The 19,245-nt window shown below is 39.9% G+C and overlaps 2 protein-coding genes across 2 annotated transcripts; both read left to right on the forward strand.

Annotated features, from left to right (window-relative positions):
* The first annotated feature begins 3,210 nt into the window (after nt 1–3,210).
* LOC127757217 (zinc finger CCCH domain-containing protein 66) lies at nt 3,211–10,903 on the forward strand. The gene is made up of 7 exons (XM_052282687.1): nt 3,211–3,524; nt 4,911–5,068; nt 6,033–6,095; nt 6,789–6,908; nt 7,028–7,324; nt 8,651–8,974; nt 10,050–10,903. The coding sequence occupies exons 1-7, from the start codon at nt 3,392–3,394 to the stop codon at nt 10,317–10,319; spliced, it is 1,365 nt and encodes a 454-aa protein (XP_052138647.1). The 5' UTR covers nt 3,211–3,391; the 3' UTR covers nt 10,320–10,903.
* A 1,504-nt stretch (nt 10,904–12,407) lies between these two features.
* Nucleotides 12,408–16,126, forward strand: LOC127756214 (15-cis-zeta-carotene isomerase, chloroplastic). The gene is made up of 4 exons (XM_052281609.1): nt 12,408–12,904; nt 14,512–14,658; nt 14,746–14,955; nt 15,103–16,126. The coding sequence occupies exons 1-4, from the start codon at nt 12,494–12,496 to the stop codon at nt 15,436–15,438; spliced, it is 1,104 nt and encodes a 367-aa protein (XP_052137569.1). The 5' UTR covers nt 12,408–12,493; the 3' UTR covers nt 15,439–16,126.
* The last annotated feature ends 3,119 nt before the right edge of the window (nt 16,127–19,245 follow it).

Consider the following 19,245-nt stretch of genomic DNA (forward strand, 5'->3'; position numbering starts at 1 on the left):
GATCAGACTGACCACATTGCCGCCAGTCTGACCAGCCCTTAGGCCACGGTTTGATCGGCCCATACATGGCGGTCAGACCGGCCCTCTGGAGGAAACCGGCAGATTTCCCAAATATTGGCAATTTTCCCTATTTCAATCCTAGTGCCAAATTTGGATGTAAACATACACCTAAAGATAATTTGGTCTTGGGCATCTTCTTGGGCCACCAGATGGGCCTAGGTGGGCCTTCCTTGTTCGATTGGCCCTTTAAGGTCTTGATTCCTTTGGCCTGGGGGCGAAGGCCTTCGTCTTCGCCTAGTGACTCCGTCTAGAGCCTTTGTTTTTTGATAATCGGTGCTTCACTACCGTGTTTTGCCTTGGCGATTGTTGACTTGTTTCAGCAAGCTCGGTCGAAGGCCCTCCTGACTAAATGAAATAAATGTTTTGGGGTTGCTTTGAGTCCAATATCCAGTAGTCCACCTAGGAGTACGATGTTTTCATATTGTCATTTTAATGCCAAATATACACCACAATGATAGGACATCCACCATCCTTCTAAACTCAGACATGCGGCGTAGCCCTCTACGAGTAACCACAAATGCACAAATATGCATGCCTCGGAAGATAAACAACCTCAGTGACACCACAATCATAACATGCACCTATACGAGTGCTCCCCTTTAAGCAAATGCCACCGGCCGCGTTTGTTGTTTCTCTGCACCAGCACCATCAACTCATGATCAAGTGAACAACCTCTCCCTCTTTTTAATGACACGTCTCAATCGGCTTCTAGCCTTGGACCAAAAAAACTATCAATACCGCCGCACTGCAATACACTTCCTCTACTCATATATAACTAGTAAATATTTCGAATACGTGAAGTGAACATGTTTAAACTTTAGCCATCAATTTCTCTTCAAATATTTCGATTTAAATTTTTGAAAGTGATATTTATCTTTAAAATGGCTTCAGAATTATTATAACTCACCTATATATTTTATAAGCTTTATACTAGTAACTAAGAACTAAACTATGCATCGCAAAGAAAATCATAATTAAACTATGTGCTTTACATATTTTGTGAGCTTTAGAGCATCTTCAATGTGCATGTAAAGTTCACCTTATAAGTAATAAGTTAATATTTTTTTATCCAACTTTATGCATTGGGAGATAGACTCACAAAAGAATATGACTATGCTTAACCTCAACCTTAGAGCTAGTAATAAGGAATATAAAATTACTTTATATCTTTTCAATACATATGTTGGTTTTGAATCCTTTATGCTAAAAGGATAGAAAACAATTATTTTTCTTGGTGGGCCCTAACTTAAGATCAACAAGAGACCACTTTGTCCCGAAATGTACGACACCATTGATTTTTCATAACATTTGACTATTCATATTATTTAAAAATTTAGTATAAATTAAAATTATAGTTTCTTCGATGATAAAACAAGTCACAACAAAATAAATAATATTTATATAATTTTTAAATAAGATGAGTGGCCAAACGTTATACGACGTCATAAGTGTTAGGACAGATGGAGTATATAGTATTTGCTTTAGGAAGAAAAAGACATATAATTGTGGGTCCCACCTTATACTTATTTTGTGATACGCTCTTACGTGGCAGGTACTAAGGGTGTGAGTGGGGTGGGTTGTGGCGCCTCACCTGTGTCCGCATTGCCTGCCAAGCCATGAGCAAAAATGCATGAACCCACGTATGAACCGCTGGGTTATTGTGGATTCCCGTTGAAACCCACAAGTTAGTCTGCATCATGTATGACGATCGGTCAATGCCATGGCTGCTCGGCTGCTCACCTAGTCCTCGCATTTGATCGCACGTTAGCCCACATCACGCCATAATGAATTGATCATGATGGCCTACAACGGTGCCATGGCGGGAAGCCTCTTATTAGCTTGAAGGCATACTGCTTAGGGGTCGAGGTTTGTTCCTGCTCCAACATTCGCCGTGGTCCTCGACGTCGTCGACGATGTCAACTGTGTTAGAGGAAGCTTTATCGTCCACTGCTTCGCCAGCGACGCATGTGCCGAGCAGGTTGTGGACGACGCAAGGTGCCACAAGCTGCCATTGGGGAATAGGACGATGGGCGTGTACCTTTGCAGTGATTAGCGATGGTACCTGGCGAAGACCGGCCGGCTCGACGTCGTCATGGTGGATGCCATGGAAGCAACAAACTAATCGGGATGAAGATTTTTTTTTTGCGTGCATCAAGTCATGCACCTTGGTTGCAGCGTCACTGGACGGTGTGGGTTTGCTGCATAAACCCACATCAGCTTCAGCGGGCTAGCCTAAGTAGGCTAGCGGGTTGGTGGGGCGGGTTAGCCCAGCGGGTTAGCGGCGTGGCCCACCCCACTTACAGTCTTAGGGCTTATTTGGAACATAGGAATGCAAAAATCATAGGAATAGGTATAAATAGGCTAGGGTTACATATGGTAAATATAGGATTGAAAGACACATGAAAAATACGCAACACATTATTCCAAAAAAAAAAGAGATTGGAGGGAGAGACATCTCTCCAAACAATTTCTAAGAAGAAATTATAGGGGTGCTAGGGGATTGAATAGAGACCTCCGGGTTAAACCGCACATCACTGCACTATCAAATGCATCTCCACGACATATTGTTTGCACTATCAAATGCATCTCCACAACATATTGTTCGGCACATAGGAAAATGAAAAGGACGTCCAACATTCAGTTCCCTATGGAATTCATATGAAATCACAGGCGAAGGAAAAATCCTCCAATTTTTCACATGCCCAATTCCTCCAAACCGAATAAGTGAAAAATACTTAAATCCTGTAGGAAATGGATCCTCTAAAGTTCCTACAATTCGAAGAAGCCCTTAGAGCAGGTACAATAGCAGGATATAAGCCAGCTATAAAGATATTTTACAGAGATAAAGAAAGAGAGAAGAGCAACGAGCTATAGATCTATAGCCAGCTGCAGCACAGACTCTAGGACGTAATGTGTGTATGATAGGGACCAGATATTAATAGTATAGTAAGTAACTATTGTACAAATTAGCTATTATATTGGCTATAGATGATTTGGAGTAGTTGGCCCTTAGCAGGTACAGGTGGCGCGCTTGGTCTGGTTTTCCGTGTGTGCACGGTCGGGGTGCGCGTGGCATTATGCAGCGGGGGTGGTTTCGGTTGGGTGGAGGAAGCGCGGGTGAAAAAGGTGGGGAGCTGAACAAAACGACTGGCTGTCCGTTCGGCCCAGGGGATGGACGCTTGTCTCCTCCTCTCTCCTCCTCGCCGCCTCCTCTCCTCGCGTGCCTAGCTTCCCTTCCCTTCCCTTCCCTTCTTCCCCTACTCCTCCCACTCCACTCCACGCGCACCTCGCCGCGTCCCTGATCTGATTGATTGATGCCGGGGCGGCCGTGATGGCGGCGGGAGCAGGAGCGGGCGGCGGGGGCGGGGAGGGCGACAGCAACGGGGGAGGCACCTCCCCGGGTGGCGTGTCGGCGGCGGCGCCGGCGATCGGGCCCCACCACCTCGGGGTTGCCGCCGCGGAAGGTGGGGGAGGGGTTATTTGCTCCGTTCTCTTGGTGCGTGGTTCGAGGGATGGTGCTGCAATGTCGCGCGCGGTTGGGGTTTGTGGCCGCTCGTGGGGTCCCCGCGGGAGGTGGCTGGTGAGGGTTCCGCGTTGGAGCCTGGGAGGAGGGGACGATTCGATGGGGACGCCGGGGAACAGTGTGTGCGATCGTTTGTCGGGGCTGTGGTTAATAACGCTTCTCGGGGGCGGAATTGGGGTTGAACAAGGTCGCGTTAGGGTTTCGATGCGCCGCGGCGGGTGTGGCATTGCGAAGGCTATTCCAGCCCCTCCGGCTCGCTCGAGCCGAGCACACCGGGGCTTGATTTCGGATCGTTCTTGGTGATAGGGGGTCCAGCTCCCTTTTCAGTTTTCTCTTGTGTCGGTGGCTTCAATGCTGGTGTGTTTGCGCAACTACGCTAGGTTGGGGATTGTAATTTTTTTGTCATATATCTTTGCGTGATCTTTATGCTTGTATTTTGGGTTGAAAAATCAGTGTTTGAACCTTTGGGGGAATAGAGTGTCTGGTGAGAGGTCAGAGGTTTTCCACTGAGCGTTCTCATCTCAGAGATGATGGGCTGAGGTAATGCGTTTTTGTTGGAGGTCCACATTTGTAGAATCAGGGGACGAACACATAGCTACTTGACTTTTGGTATAAAGGTGGCAACTTTGGTGGAATTGCTTTCCCACCCCCCCCCCCCCCCCCCCACTTGAGTTCACATTATAGCAAGGCCTTTTTCTGCTGGCTTATGTGGTCTCACTGGTAATTTACCTGTGCTTCAAGCATTGGGAGGAATTGGCAGATGTCTTCTTTTACTCATGATTAGTATCTGAACATTTGTTGATAACTTGCCCTTCTCCACTCATAGTAACCAAGTTTCCATTTCAGTAGAAAGGGTGGCTATCCGGACTAATATTGCCAGTGTTTGTTTAAAACTTTAAATGTGGTACCACATACTTTTCTACGATAATTAAGAACTAGCATAATCTGTTTCATTTATGCATTAAAAAACATAAAATTCTCACTGCAACTCTAGCATGGCTATTAGAAGGGGATTCCATAAAGAAAAGGATGAAATCATGTGAACCTTATATATTGCTTGTAAGTGGATGTGACAGTACCACACCAAGATTTGTCATATAAAGTGTGCGTGCAGATTTGCTTTGTTTGCTTCTACTCTAGCACAAGCTTCTGTCTTTTGTGCTAATATTGTTCTAAACAAATTGATTTAAACTTGAATTCATGGATTATTAAATGTCGACCATGATATTTTAACTATTTGGAGAGAATAATTTAGACATTGCTCTTTGTCTCTAGTATACCAGTCATGCCAAGTGATTGTTAACAATGTTTCTCAATGATATTGCAGAAGCAATGTGGCAAATGACTTTAGGAGGAGGAGAGTCTATGGAGTCCACTCCATACCCTGAGCGGATAGGAGAGCCAGACTGCAGTTATTATATGAGGACTGGACTATGTAGGTTTGGGATGACCTGCAAATTCAATCACCCCCCAAATAGAAAACTGGTAATGTTACTTGTGCATCATGTATTATTTGTTTGGGTAAAGTCTTTTTGATCCTTGAACTTTGCTCAAAGTTTTTTTTTTCACCCCTGAAATACAATACCGGTTTTTTTTCACCCCTAGCTTCGAAAACCGGCCATATTAGGTCCCGGAAATTTGGCTGATATTTGTAATGTGTATATATCTTGAATAGACCTAATTTGTCTTTTCCTTTTTATCTTTCTTTCTAAATTCTCAGCTGCTGAATTTTTTGGGTTAAGAATCAACCACTCCATATGTTACAAAAATTGTAAAGAGACCACTCAATGTTTATGGTCATTGATTGCATCATTGTTCATAATGATGTTAATCTGAAAATTGCAAGATAATGTTGCTTGGAAAGATTGTGAAATTTGAAGTGGCCCCAAAACTAAATTGGGCAAACATACAAAGAATTTGGATTCTTTAGTCACTCATTTAACTATATCAAATTCCTGGTGGAGAGTTGTTTGTACTTTGTACACTCATTTAGGTAGCTTCTAAATATCTAATTTGATGCATTTAAGCTGCCATACGTTCTGCTGTATACTATTGTATATTATATAGCGCACTCTAGCTAGAGCTGTTCCCACTTTTCCTTATGTAAATAATAGGTGGTGTATTGTCAATTTTTTTCATAACTATTATTTGCATAGAAATATAAAATTAGAATGCAATTTAAGTGCCCAGGGGTTCCCATCCCAGGTCTCAATATGCAGAAAGTGTATAACACCATTATCCTACATCCATGATTTTTTTGGTTATTATTGACACAGTATGTTGCGTACTTTTCACAAACATGGATGCGACAGCACCTGGGCAAACGATATGCCAAATATGGTCCACTTTTTTGTTTGAATGTTAGAAATCGTATGATTTTGTTTCCTTATCCCTTTTTTGCTTGATTCTAATTTTTATCTTTACCCAATTTTTTTTATTGAATTATCAGGCTGTTGCTGCTGCAAGGATGAATGGAGAGTATCCTTATAGAGTTGGTCAACCTGAGTGTCAAGTGGGTACTAAATCTTTTATTAACTTAATAAATCAATTTGTCTTGATTTTTTTTCTTCTTTGCCATGTGGTGTGTGATTAACTTTTAACAGTTTGCTGGGTTTCAATACTCTGGCTGATAATTAATATGTTTGATCTAAGTTTAATTTAAACTTAAGCTCATCTGTTTACAATGTTGGTAATCTATCAGTAAAAAAATTTTGAACATGAGCCATTTGAGTACAGTTCCTAGCAACATATTTTGTGGCAGCCTGGCAGGTTGGCAAAAATATTTGCTTGCATTCTTTGTAAGTTAACAAGAATTAGCTTTAAAGAGAAATAACTTTGTGAACAATATCAGTCAGTACCATGTTACATTGCAAGAGCACTCTCTGTTTCTCTGACTATACATGTATTCAGAAGAATCAACCTTAACATTTTGCTATTATGATGTAATATTTTCTGTTGTTTTAGTAAATAATATAGCTGTTAACACATTTTTCTATGAGTATTTTTTTCTACTAGCCTTTCATTCTTATCAGCTATAAATGAACTTCGTTTTTAAAATTTGCCATATCCTTCATCTTTTTATAGAACCTCGACTGCTATTTATGCCTAATCTTTTGATATTCTCTGACTACTATTTTGTACTGAAACTGGCTTTTACATGTCATGAACGTTATGCTTAGAGTTCTCATATTTTCTGTTCTTTCAGTACTACTTGAAAACTGGAACGTGCAAGTTTGGTGCAACATGCAAGTTTCATCACCCCAGGGAGAAGGCTGCACTTGCAAACCGTGTACAGTTAAATGTTCTAGGCTACCCGATGCGTCCGGTTTGTTCCATAATTCTATAATTTAGTTGTCACCTGATTGCTTAATCGTAATATCTGTTCTCTACCTCTTAGCTTGCATGCAAGATTAGCTTTCATTAACTTGCAGTTTATTACTGCAGAATGAGAAGGAATGTGCTTACTACTTAAGAACAGGGCAGTGTAAATTTGCAAGCACATGTAAGTTTCATCATCCACAGCCCTCTAATACAATGGTTGCTGTGCGGAACTCTATGTATTCACCTGGACAGTCTGCAACCTCTCCTGGTCAACATACTTATCCTGGGGCCGTAACAAACTGGACCTTGTCAAGATCTGCATCATTTATTGCAAGCCCCAGGTGGCCTGGCCATTCAGGCTATGCACAAGTAATCGTTCCCCAGGGCCTTGTTCAAGTTCCAGGGTGGAATCCTTATGCTGTATGTTCCTTACCCTTTCTTCATACTTCAATTTGTGCAGTTATTCGCTATCCTATTATGTATTATATGCTCTTCCTCGGCATGCTATGCTGATACTTGTTCTGAATGCATGGAAATGCGGTCTTTTACTTTTACTATGTTTATGTTCATCATTCATAATGTACCCACTTCATGCAGTATACTATCCTTATTTATAGTTGCCCCGTTTTTTTATTTGGAACAATCAACTTTTATGTTTATTCAAGTCGGGGGACTAATTTTTAGGTTTGTTTATGTATGTTGTCCATTTATTTCCTGCTAATAAACCCTCCAATATGTTTTTTCACTTACTAAAACATGTGCCGAACTATTTGAAATCATGAACTTATCACTCAGTGGTCTCCATCAAACTTGTGTTAAACATGGGTGCAACTCTGGATAGATCCATTTAGCGTCTATAACCTCCATCACTCCTAGACAATATGGATTGCCACATTTTGCATGGTATATTAAGTAATTAAATATGGAAATGTTCATGGCCTGAGGCATAAAATTTAGCTGTCTGAGAAATCTGCATTTCTTGGCATATTGGATATGGCACCCTTTTTGTTGCAGTGATATTATACCACTTCTTGGTATAACATATGTTTTAACAAGAATAACCTGGATTTGGGATCTTCAATCCTTGAAATTAGTTGCAATGATATCAAGATGTGAAGTTTCTAAAAAAAAAAAAGTGATGTCAGATCTCAAGTGTGTAACCTGATTTCTCATAGTATTTTTGTCATGATAAAGTAAACTGATTACTCCCTCTGTCCCAAAATATAAGAACCTAGGACCGGATGGGACGTTTCCTAGTACAACTGTCCAGATTCGTAGTACTAGGAAACATCCCATCCGGTTATAGGTTCTTATATTTTGGGACGGAGGGAGTAGAATTTAGCCCCAGTTCCTCACCTTCACAACTGTGTGCATTCACATCTCCTTTGTTGGATAAACATTTGCTGCTTTTCCAGTTGTACTTGATACAAACTATTTTATTTGTACTGGTGTAGGATTTGTTCAATCTTTCCTTTCAGTTCAGTTTTACAGGAATGGAGATATATCAGTATGGGGTTACATGCATTACAGTTTGATATTGTTCTGACTAAGGTTTAGGTTTTGTTTTTTACCAGATTGTTCGTCAAATTATTTTCCTTCAAAGTTAAATGACTGCAAGATTGGAGAACATTATTTTCGATTACATTTATATATGAAAGAGTCGTTCACAAATCAATGCGAGTGCACTTACTCTTTTTGGTTGCCTGCATTTTAACTGTATATGACTTTTTATTTATAATCTCTTAGGCACAAATGGGCTCTTCGTCTCCAGATGACCAGCAACGAACACCTGTAACAACTCAATACTATGGCTCACGTCAGAGTGAAACAGGTGGTATGGGAGATCATGGAATGTATCAGTCATACCAAGGAGGCTCTGTTCCAGTCGGTGTTTACACAGTACAAGGGGAAAATATATTTCCTGAGAGACCTGATCAACCAGAGTGTCAATTCTACATGAAAACTGGAGACTGTAAGTTTGGTGCTGTTTGCAAGTTTCATCACCCCAAGGAGCGACTGGTACCTGCTCCAAACTGTGCATTGAATTCACTTGGTCTTCCACTACGCCCGGTAAGGTTTTTTTTTTATGTTGAAATTTCTCAAGCCAAATTTTGTGAGGACCATTCCATTTATAGTGGCCATCATGCAATTTTTTCTGCATGTGTTGTCTTGTTTCCTGTTCTTTTAAGGTACTGACCGTGTAGGTGAAAAGCATTTCTGGGAAAGCTATCGTGGGAGGAACTATTATGTGAAACGGTTATAACCTGAAAATTGGTTGTATTCATACGGTGTAAAGTGAGTTAAAAGTGCTAATACTGAAGTAAAAACAAAACACAGGTTTTCCTTTCTTATGATCACCACAGTAGCAGCACTGAGCAACATGTCTGTGCATGAGATTTTCTAATTTATTTACTGGTGTTAGTGGTGAACTGGTGACATAGGACATGGGCAGAGCTACATTAGATTAGGCGGGTGCCCAGGAACCTGGTCAAGCAATTGTTTTAGCTATAATCTGTCTATTTTCACCATATGTGCACCCCCTCGGTTCAAATTCAGGCACCCGCATCAGCCTAAACTCAGTCCAAAGTAGAGCAAAACAAGCGAGTGGCATCCCTGCCATTTAGTTCTAGCTCCGCCCGGTAGGTGAGACAAAAACCTAGGCAGAAGTATCTTGCATAGTAAGCAAGCCCCCCCATAAGCCTTTCTTTAGTACTAGTATGTATTCAATTTCTCTGTAATATTCAGGATCAAACCAGTTATTTCTCTAACTTCAATTTAGTGGAGTTTAACTACTACAGCTTTTTGTTGATTGATTGAGAGCTGGAGTTATTTGAGTTGAAAATTGGATATCTATACCGAGTAACTTCATTGTGTAAGGTATTTGGTGCATATTTCCCTTCCTAGTGTGGTAGTACAGATTATGAAAAGTTTCTTTTAGTACTAGGTTGACAAGCTCACTTGCAAATTCCATTACTTTCTGCTTTATCAAGTTTTGGTACGAGGAACTGGATTTCTGATTATTGTTTTTTGTGGTTCATGCCTGTTAGTAGTTCCAATAAATTATAATACTTGAGTAATCTGTAATTTGGTACTTTTTGCCTATCGGGGGATGCTACCCTAACATCTATCTCTTTCCTGCTAACAGGGAGAACCTGTCTGCACATTCTATTCTCGTTACGGGATCTGCAAGTTTGGTCCTAATTGCAAATTTGACCATCCTATGGGAACCCTTATGTATGGAAGTGCAACATCACCAAGAGGTGATGTGTCATCTATGCATTATCAGTTGTCACCCTCACCAGGGCATCCAGGAATATTGCTTGATGGAGGCTCTGGAAGGTCTCACCGGGTTCCTCAGTCTGATTCCCAGCAAATACCCTCTGGCGATGGGAATGCCGAGAGAGAGGCATCATAAGCCCTCCTCGGCCTTTCCTCATGCTACCTCCCATTCTTGACTCTTCAGTAATTATCTCCAACAAATTCAAAGAGCTGAAGCTGTACAGGTCCTTGTCCATCCTTTTTCTGCTTCTCTGAATCACCACACACCGGTGCTTCATCATGTATCACATTCAGGCAGGAAAATGTTCTTGCTTGCCCCTCCCCGCCCCAATTCCTGCATGCCCCGTGAAAATAAATGGGGCAACCATTCTTATTTATCCCTACCATATATACACACACAAGATACACTCACCTCCTGACACTCGGTTCGGCGAATGATGTGCCTTGATCCCTCTGTTGTAGTTATACAGGTGGCCTGCAGTGGACAAAGCTTACCAAACTGACTGTATTGGGGATTCTGTTTCGTTTTGCTCTTCTTCCTTTCTAGGCATTGGGGAGTAAGCGCAGGACTTGCTGCTTGTGCAAGTGTGCATGTTGAAAACAACGGAAATAATGCTCTGCCTTAATTGTAATAATTGTAATTTATGTTCTACCGACTGAATTATTTGTTCAATAAAAGAATCGGCCATGGCTGCGCGATCTGGGTCATTGTTCTCGACATTGAATTCTCCACCTCTCGGCCATCCTGTATTGGAGTTTACATTGCGAGATCATCTGTACTCAAACATAAGCTTAGTTTATTTTTATTGCCTGCTTGCAACACCCAGAAGGTCACGGTAAGTGAAGAATGAAACCTCTTTGTCACGATAAGTGAAGAATAAACAATAAAAATAATTTAGGGTAAAACTTTTTTATTCTGTGTTCTTGGTTCTGTGACTAAAGCGCTAATGTTGGAAAAAAAAACTCAAAATCAACTTCAAAATTCAAAAATCAAAAAGCTCGCAAGCAAATAATGGAGTTCATCAGTTTTTTTTTTCTTACATGGGTTGGATTTAGACTATAACCTTTAAACATAGTGAAAAAAAGCCATCAGCATGTAAATCATACAGGCTAGTAACTTTAGCCCCTTATATTGTTCAAAGTGTATTAATATTTAATAAAATCCTATTAAAAAACGGTTACAATAATGAGAGAAGATTACCTCGAAAATTTTGTGATTTATGAGCCTCTATACGCTAAGGAACCGGGCGATCCATTCAACTAACGGAAATAGGCTAATTGGATGATAGGATGCTAAGCATTGTACCCCAACATAGTACTCCATTTGTCTCAAATTATAGGATGGTCTCAAGCTAATTGGATGATAGGATGCTAAGCATTGTCTCAAATTATAGGACGTTAAATCGAACTCGGTAACTTTTAACTAATAATCATATTAATTATATCTACACTAAGTATTATATATGTTATATCACTATATTCATATTTTAAAGTATTTTTATGTAATGAAAATTTCATGTTCGTTTGGAAAATAAAATGAAATAAATTAATGGTCAAAATATATTCCTGAGGAACGTGTAAAAATAATATATGTCTTATAATTTGGGACGAAGGAAGTAACTTGTTAGGCAATTCCCATTGAGATTTCATACTCATATGATAGAGTATTATATATTTATATGAGCCATTTCGATCATCAATTGAACATTTTGTTACTTATGTCACACTCTTGGAAACATAAAAATGGTATCTTCTATTGGGGATGGCCTTATAAAGCTAGAGAATTAGAGGATACGCCTATGTGCCTAACGCTTTACGCCTAAGTTACCAATGTCATAATGGTATCGAGCTATTTTCACCATCATGAGGAGACCGGTGAACGTTTGACCTATTACTGAGCCACCTCTTAAAAGCTAGCTGTAGAGATTATTAAGAGTAATTGCGAAGATATTTTTTTATATTTAATATTTTAAATTAAAAGTATTTGACCAAGCATTATTTTAAAGATGCTTATTATATTTTGGACATTTAAGATAAAATACGTTTTACAGCCCTCCTGTAGAGCAAAATATGTACTACATGCACAGCCATTTTCGTCAGCAAAAGGTCGGTCAACGAAAGGTCAAACTTTGTAGTCGGGCCGGCGGCACGGCTGGAGCCCGCCACGTCGACACCACCCTCCAAATCCCCACGCCGACCGCATCCTCCTCCCGAAGATGCCTCCACCACTCTGACGTCTACTAACCCCCCTCCCACCACCACCACCACCACCACCACCACCACGCACCTCTCCCCTCCCCGCCGCCGCCGATGGCCTCCCATCTCCTCCTCCGCCTTCCCGCCCCTCCCCCGCTTCTCCTACACTTCCCGCAGCGGCGAGTGACCCTGCCACAGAGCCGGGTGTCCCCCACGGCGCCGCTGCTCGGGGCCCGCCTCGTCTTCTCCCCAGCCTCCGCCGTCCGTCCGGCCCGGGCGAGGGGGTCCTCGATCGGCGGCGCGGGGGAGGACGACTCAGACGGCGAGGTGGACGGGGCCCCGCGCCTCGTCGGGGAGGACTCGGCGGCGTTCCGGCTGGGCGACCAGCGGGTGGCGTCGTGGGTCTACTTCGGCGGGATACTCGCCGTGGTGCTGTGGGGGCTCAACGTGCTGTGGATCGACCCAGCCACCGGGGTCGGGACCAGGTTCCTCGAGGCCGTCGCCGCCGTCTCCGACAACCACGAGGTGCGCCGGTAGATATCGTTTTCCCTTCCAGAAAATTACTTTTCGCTTCTCTTGTGTTAATTAGTGTACTTTGAGAGGAGAGCCTCTTTACTTTTTTTTTTTGGCCAAACCTAATATTTCTGCGTTTTATATACTGAATTAATAATTCAGTATGGACTAAATATGCATGCTTTTAGAGAACCTGTACTGACTAGTGAAATGACAAACCAGTGCAGATTCCATTTTGATGCTCTGTGGCATGTAGGTAGTTCAACGCTTTTTAGTTTGGACTGCCAATGAAGCAATTGAATGTGATATTGATTTCTTGTGTGCTTCTAGTTTCGGTAATTCAAACATAAATTGGACCAAATAAGACAGATCAGGCTTGATGCTTGTGAAACTGAACATTCCCTCCCTATATTTACATGAAAGCTATAAACTGGGTATATAGCAAACTCCTATTTATGATGGAAAATCAATCTTTTGAGACCATAATTATGGACTTTAGTAAGCTAAATGCTCCTTTTGAATAATGGAGCATCATCATTCATGGGTTATCCATGTAATTCGATAACTGTAGATGTTTGGTAATTTCTAAAGGGAAAAAGTCAGTTGTAAGTGTACCAGAAAAATGTTTTTGATGATTTAAGGCTCTGAATTTCAATAATAACTTCAAAGCTCTTTGCTGGATGGAAATGCTTGGCTGGTTTTCAGTTACACTTGCTGATGAAGAAAATTATGTTTGACATCACCTATTGACTTGATTTAGAGCAGTGCATAAGGTTGACATGATGAATAATGTAGTGATAGTTCCCAAAACTTGGGGCTAATGTACAACTTTCTTCTCTATTTATTTCCTGAATGTGAGGATATGTCAGACTTAATTTAAGTGCTGTATGTTCTCAAGCATAGGAGCCTCTAAAAGAATCAATAACAAGAAAATTTGCAAAACTCTGTGTGGATACATATTTCATCCTTCGTGTTACACCATTGACGAAATCAATATTTGAGGAAGTAATTCTAATGTTTGCTGAGGCTCACCATAATTATCATACTAGCTCATAACTGATGGTATTATCAAGCTATGATTTCATCATTGGGGTGGAAGTAATTAATCCCTTTTCAGGTAAAATATCTAGGTTACATTCAGCATACTGAAATTTAAAATAATTAGCTGATAACATGGGAAAAATATGCACAACAGTACAATAATAGTTAATGGACATCTTGTAAGCATGTGAGGCTAATGAAATAAAAAGCCTTGTGTCTTCATAATCCCTTCCGTTGTAACAAGCTTCTGTGTGTGTGTGTGTGTGTGTGTGTGTGTTCTACAGTCAGCATTTTTTCCCTTCAAATGGTATTCAAAACCAAATTAGATATGTGTGTTGTAAACGTGTAATGTGACAATTTACATATTTAAATTTAGCAGTCAGTTTCTACCATTTTGCTTTGCTGTTCCTTTTTTCTTTTTTCTTTTTTTGTCTTTTCAGTGGTTTAACATATGGTTAACATCGTGTGTGCTACTATGGTAATACTGTCAAGTACTACCTACTACCTGTATGGCTGTATCTATTGTGTAACATTTTAAAAATAGATAAATGTGCTTACCAAAAGACTATTGATTTCAGGTCACTATGCTGCTCCTTACCATCATTTTTGCTGTCGTCCATAGTGGTATGGCAAGCTTACGTGAAACTGGTGAGAAAATAATAGGGGAGAGAGCTTACCGTGTAATGTTTGCTGGAATCTCACTGCCTTTAGCAGTTAGTACTGTTGTAAGTGCTTGGCATACCTTTTTTTGGACAGTTGGCATCTCAATGGCTAAGTTCTTCTGTATCTTAGAACGTTGTCCTTTCTTGTAGGTCTACTTTATAAATCATCGGTATGATGGCATTCAGCTATGGCAAGTTCAGGGTATTTCAGGCATCCATGAGCTTGTTTGGCTCTCATCTTTCATCTCATTCTTCTTTCTGTATCCATCTACTTTCAATCTTTTAGAAGTGGCAGCTGTTGACAAGCCAAAATTCCACATGTGGGAAACTGGAATAATGCGCATCACTAGACATCCACAGGTAATTCCAGGAGGCCATTTTAAAGATACATGTCATGGAATTCTTTAGTGATATTAGATATAAACCTATGTTTTTTATCTGTTATCTTTCCTTGCATATGTTTTGACTCATACCATATAATATGGTTTGCTTTATGGTATTCTATAGATGGTTGGACAGGTAATTTGGTGCTTAGCCCACACGTTATGGATTGGCAATTCAGTTGCTGTTGCGGCATCCGTTGGATTAATTGGTCACCATCTGTTTGGTGTTTGGAATGGTGATAGGAGGCTGGCATCACGCTATGGTGAAGCCTTTGAAGTTCTGAAAAAGAGAACAAGTGTTATTCCTTTTGCTGCAGTTATCGATGGAAGACAGAAACTACCCAAAGATTATTACAGGGAGTTCATCCGGTTACCATATCTCGCAATCACTGCATTAACTTTGGGAGCATACTTTGTTCATCCCTTAATGCAGGCGTCCAGCTACCAACTCCCTTGGTGATTGGTGTACATAACAATGTCCACAAAGAGAACACGATACAGAAATAGTGACTTTGTACTTTGATAGACCTGATAGCCTGGCCTTGCATTCGTTATTTTAATACTGGCCTGCTCACACTTGTTGTAAAAGAAGACTAACGAAAGAGTACCAGGTTGATGTAGATGGGAGTATTCAAGACAAATGGATTGCACGTTGCCATGCTTCCTGAGGACATCTCTATACTCATTAGTTGTGCATCTATACCAACTAGTGAGCGTGCACGTGCAAGGCACGTCACGGATAGACATATATAACCATATAGGCAGAGTAAAAGTTTTTGTTACGTAGATCGTGCACAAAAGTCATGTTAAGCATTAGGAGTGCCAATTGGTGTAGCAAATCCCTTTTTATTTGCCTAATATTTTGTGTGTTCATTTGCCTCTTCAATGGCATTTTTAATGTCATGGACACTCCTATGGAAGAATCATTATTATCCGTTGCTATTTTAAATTTAGTACATGTACAGATTGGCTACATCCAATCCAGATAGATATATTTATGTATGGATTAACATACATTCTTGTTGTTGATTTTAAGTATACATGCTAGTTCCCAATGTATACACATTCAAGAAAACGTTGTAGTAGGCGTATTATCTATCTAAAGATTCAAACAAATAAAAAGAATATCGGCATTTATAGATAGACCACACAGGGTTTGTATATCAGGATAGCTTCAGGTGCTTGTTGGTTGCTTGAATGTCAATTGACAAAACAGACAAGTACAAATAATTCAGAATTGATGGTTCACCATGCAAGCTCAAAAAATACATAAGTTAGCAAGAAACAGTTTAACGTTTAATTATGGGATGCCATTTAAAGAAAAAATGTTTGGGCTGCAAATTTTCAGCTATGCAACCTTGTGAAATATATAAAAGAAATATTAGCAGATAAAAGATAATAGGGTTGCGAGACTTTCCAAATAATTATATTAGCATAGGAAAGATAAATGGTCCAGGAAAAAAAGGTGTGATAATTTGGAAAAATAAACATATTTATCGGTAGTTCCCTAAAAGTGAAAACTATTCCCTATATCAGAAGTGCCAGGTATAGTATACAAAACCGTGGCTTTATATTACCTTGATCCCTTCCAGTGAATAACTAAAGTACCTTGGATATTATACAACATGCTTTAAGTGGCTTTTTTATGATTCTTTATGGAAATTCAAGCTTTGATTTTCATAACAAGCTCAATACTGTAGCCCCAGAAGTGGAGAGAATCTATATAGATCATTGAACACACATTTTTCTCAGACGATCCCATATCCAAGAGGTAGTTGATTCAATAAACATTCAAATATTGTCAAACACCTCCTGGGGCTAGATTGATCTCATAGTTTACAATGATGAAATAAGAAATAACATAAGTTTTTATTCATGTACTTTTATCAGATTCAAATTTCACAAAATAAAATTAAAGCCATCCAAAAGCTAATACTGGAGCAATGCCTGACTGAGACTGCCAACAAAAAAACGGTCCAGAGCATGGGAGAGGAATATTCAGGGCCCCTTTGAATCGCAGGGTAGAAAAACGGAGGAATAGGAAAAACACAGGATTCTGACAGGAATTAAAGTGTAAAACAGAGGATTGTAAAACACAGGAAAAACACAAGAATGGTCGTTTGATTGGAGCGCGGGAAAAACGCTGGAATCGGATGAGAGAGATAGACTCAAAGGAAATTTTCCAAGAGGTTGGAGCTCTTGCTAAATTTCCTCCAAAATCCACATGCAATGTGCCATTCCATAGGAATTTCATAGGATTTGAAAAACTTCAATCCTTTGAATCAAAGGGCCAAATAGGAAAATTTCCTATAGGATTTGAATCCTATGAAATTCCTACATAAATCCTTTGATTCAAAGAGGCCCTCAATGCCTTAACCCCATGCTATTCCTAGCATTGGGTCCTTCGAACAAAACTGTGGGCTGTTTTGCTCCTGCTGCCTCGATTCAAAATCATGTAGACAAAATGCAGAGTATTAATTACAAAATGATATCAGCAGCAGTTACTCAGTTTAGCATAGGATCTAATAAAATAAAATGTTTGACACTTTGGATAAGCAAAAGAAATCATGACATGTCTTCCTAGGTAGTGATAAACAGCAAAGCCAACATACTCATTTAACTATTTCCTGAGAAACAACAAAATTGGCAAGTTCTAAAAGACGAGAAAAAAAATCCAAAAATGACTACCAAAATATACCAGTGGAGACGTACTTAAATTGTTTATCTGGAAGGTTTAGGGGACATAATGGCCATGACCGGGGTGTGGGCCGAACGCGATCACGATGCGGAAGGGATCTCAATATAGATAACTATGCTCACCTGAACAATGCATGTTCAGGACATCATATCAAGCAGAAGAGAGTCAACTTAGGCATGCTACTTCTCATAATTTCATAGCTTCCCTGTAAAGAAACAAACAGAACAATTAAATTTTACATGAACCAATAAAAGGTCAACTGTATTGTGTAGAAGAAATTCTTCTAAGTTTAATATATACATAACACCGAAGGAAGCAGCACATGCATGGGCCCCTTTGAATCGCAGGATTGAGAAAACAGAGGAATAGGAAAAACGTAGGAATTGAATGCCACACTTATTGAATTCCTATGGGATTTTGAAACACAGGAAAGTCTTCGAACTGTCGTTTGATTAGCACACATGAAAAACGCAGGAACCTTAGACACATGAAGAGGAAAACATGAGGTGAGACCTCATGCTTATTTTCCTCCAAAATTGCTCTAGTAAGGTTCATTCCATAGGAATTTCAAAGGAATTGATAGGAAACAATCTTTTGTTTCAAAGGACTCTATAGGATTATTTCCCATACGATAAAATCCTCTAGAATTCCTATGGTTTTTCCTTTGATTCAAAGGGGGCCTAAAAGTGCTTGTATTTATCTATTAAAAATGCTTGTGAATCAGGGGAGTTCAGGGGAAATTTAGTGCACTCCGCACACATGTAAGAATTGTACATCAGTATAGAAACTTGCAGCTAACAACGAATTCATATGGAACGGCAAAAACTCAAATTATTTTGAGGTGTACATCGAATGCAGAGCTTTCTTTCGGCCAATTACTTTCTTCTTATTTCACTATTCTCTTAGACCATTTGTGGCAACTTTCGAGCAGATTTTGTTCAGAATCATCAAATATTCGAGAAGAAATTCAACTTTGCAAGCAATTAACTTCTGATGATAAATTGAAGAGAAAGGGGAGATGATTTAAAGGATTCACTCAAATTGGCCATAGAAATTATGTAGAAACCTGTAGTGAGTAATAGATTGGATTTAAATATATCTTTGTGAGGTATTTAACTTCTAATGATGAATTGAAGAGAATGGCGGTGATTTAAAGATTTCACTCGGTGAAGGTTGGTCTTGCAAAATTATGAGATAGGCCTGCAATAAGCAAGAGAACATTTATTTGGGAAGAAATTCAACTTTGTAAGTATTTAACTTCTAATGACGAATTGAAGAGAAAATGGTGGTGTGCTTCACTGAGACGGGCCATAAAAAAATTACTCCTATTCAGAGACCTACAGAGAGCAAGAATATTATTTTGGAAGAAAATAGCCTAAGTACAGAAAACATGAATTAAAGACTGAGTGCATAGGGATAAAGCCTGTCTTGAGCTCATAGACCGAGGCAGGTTTGGGTTGCAAATTCCATCTTTGTTATGTGCTATCTGCAAGAACTAAGAATTACTAACGAAAAACATGGAAAATTTGATTAAGGGGAATTGTTGATCACACAAAAAGAACTGCCAGC

Source organism: Oryza glaberrima, chromosome 12 (genome assembly GCF_000147395.1).
Source record: "Oryza glaberrima chromosome 12, OglaRS2, whole genome shotgun sequence".
Lineage (NCBI taxonomy): Eukaryota > Viridiplantae > Streptophyta > Magnoliopsida > Poales > Poaceae > Oryza > Oryza glaberrima.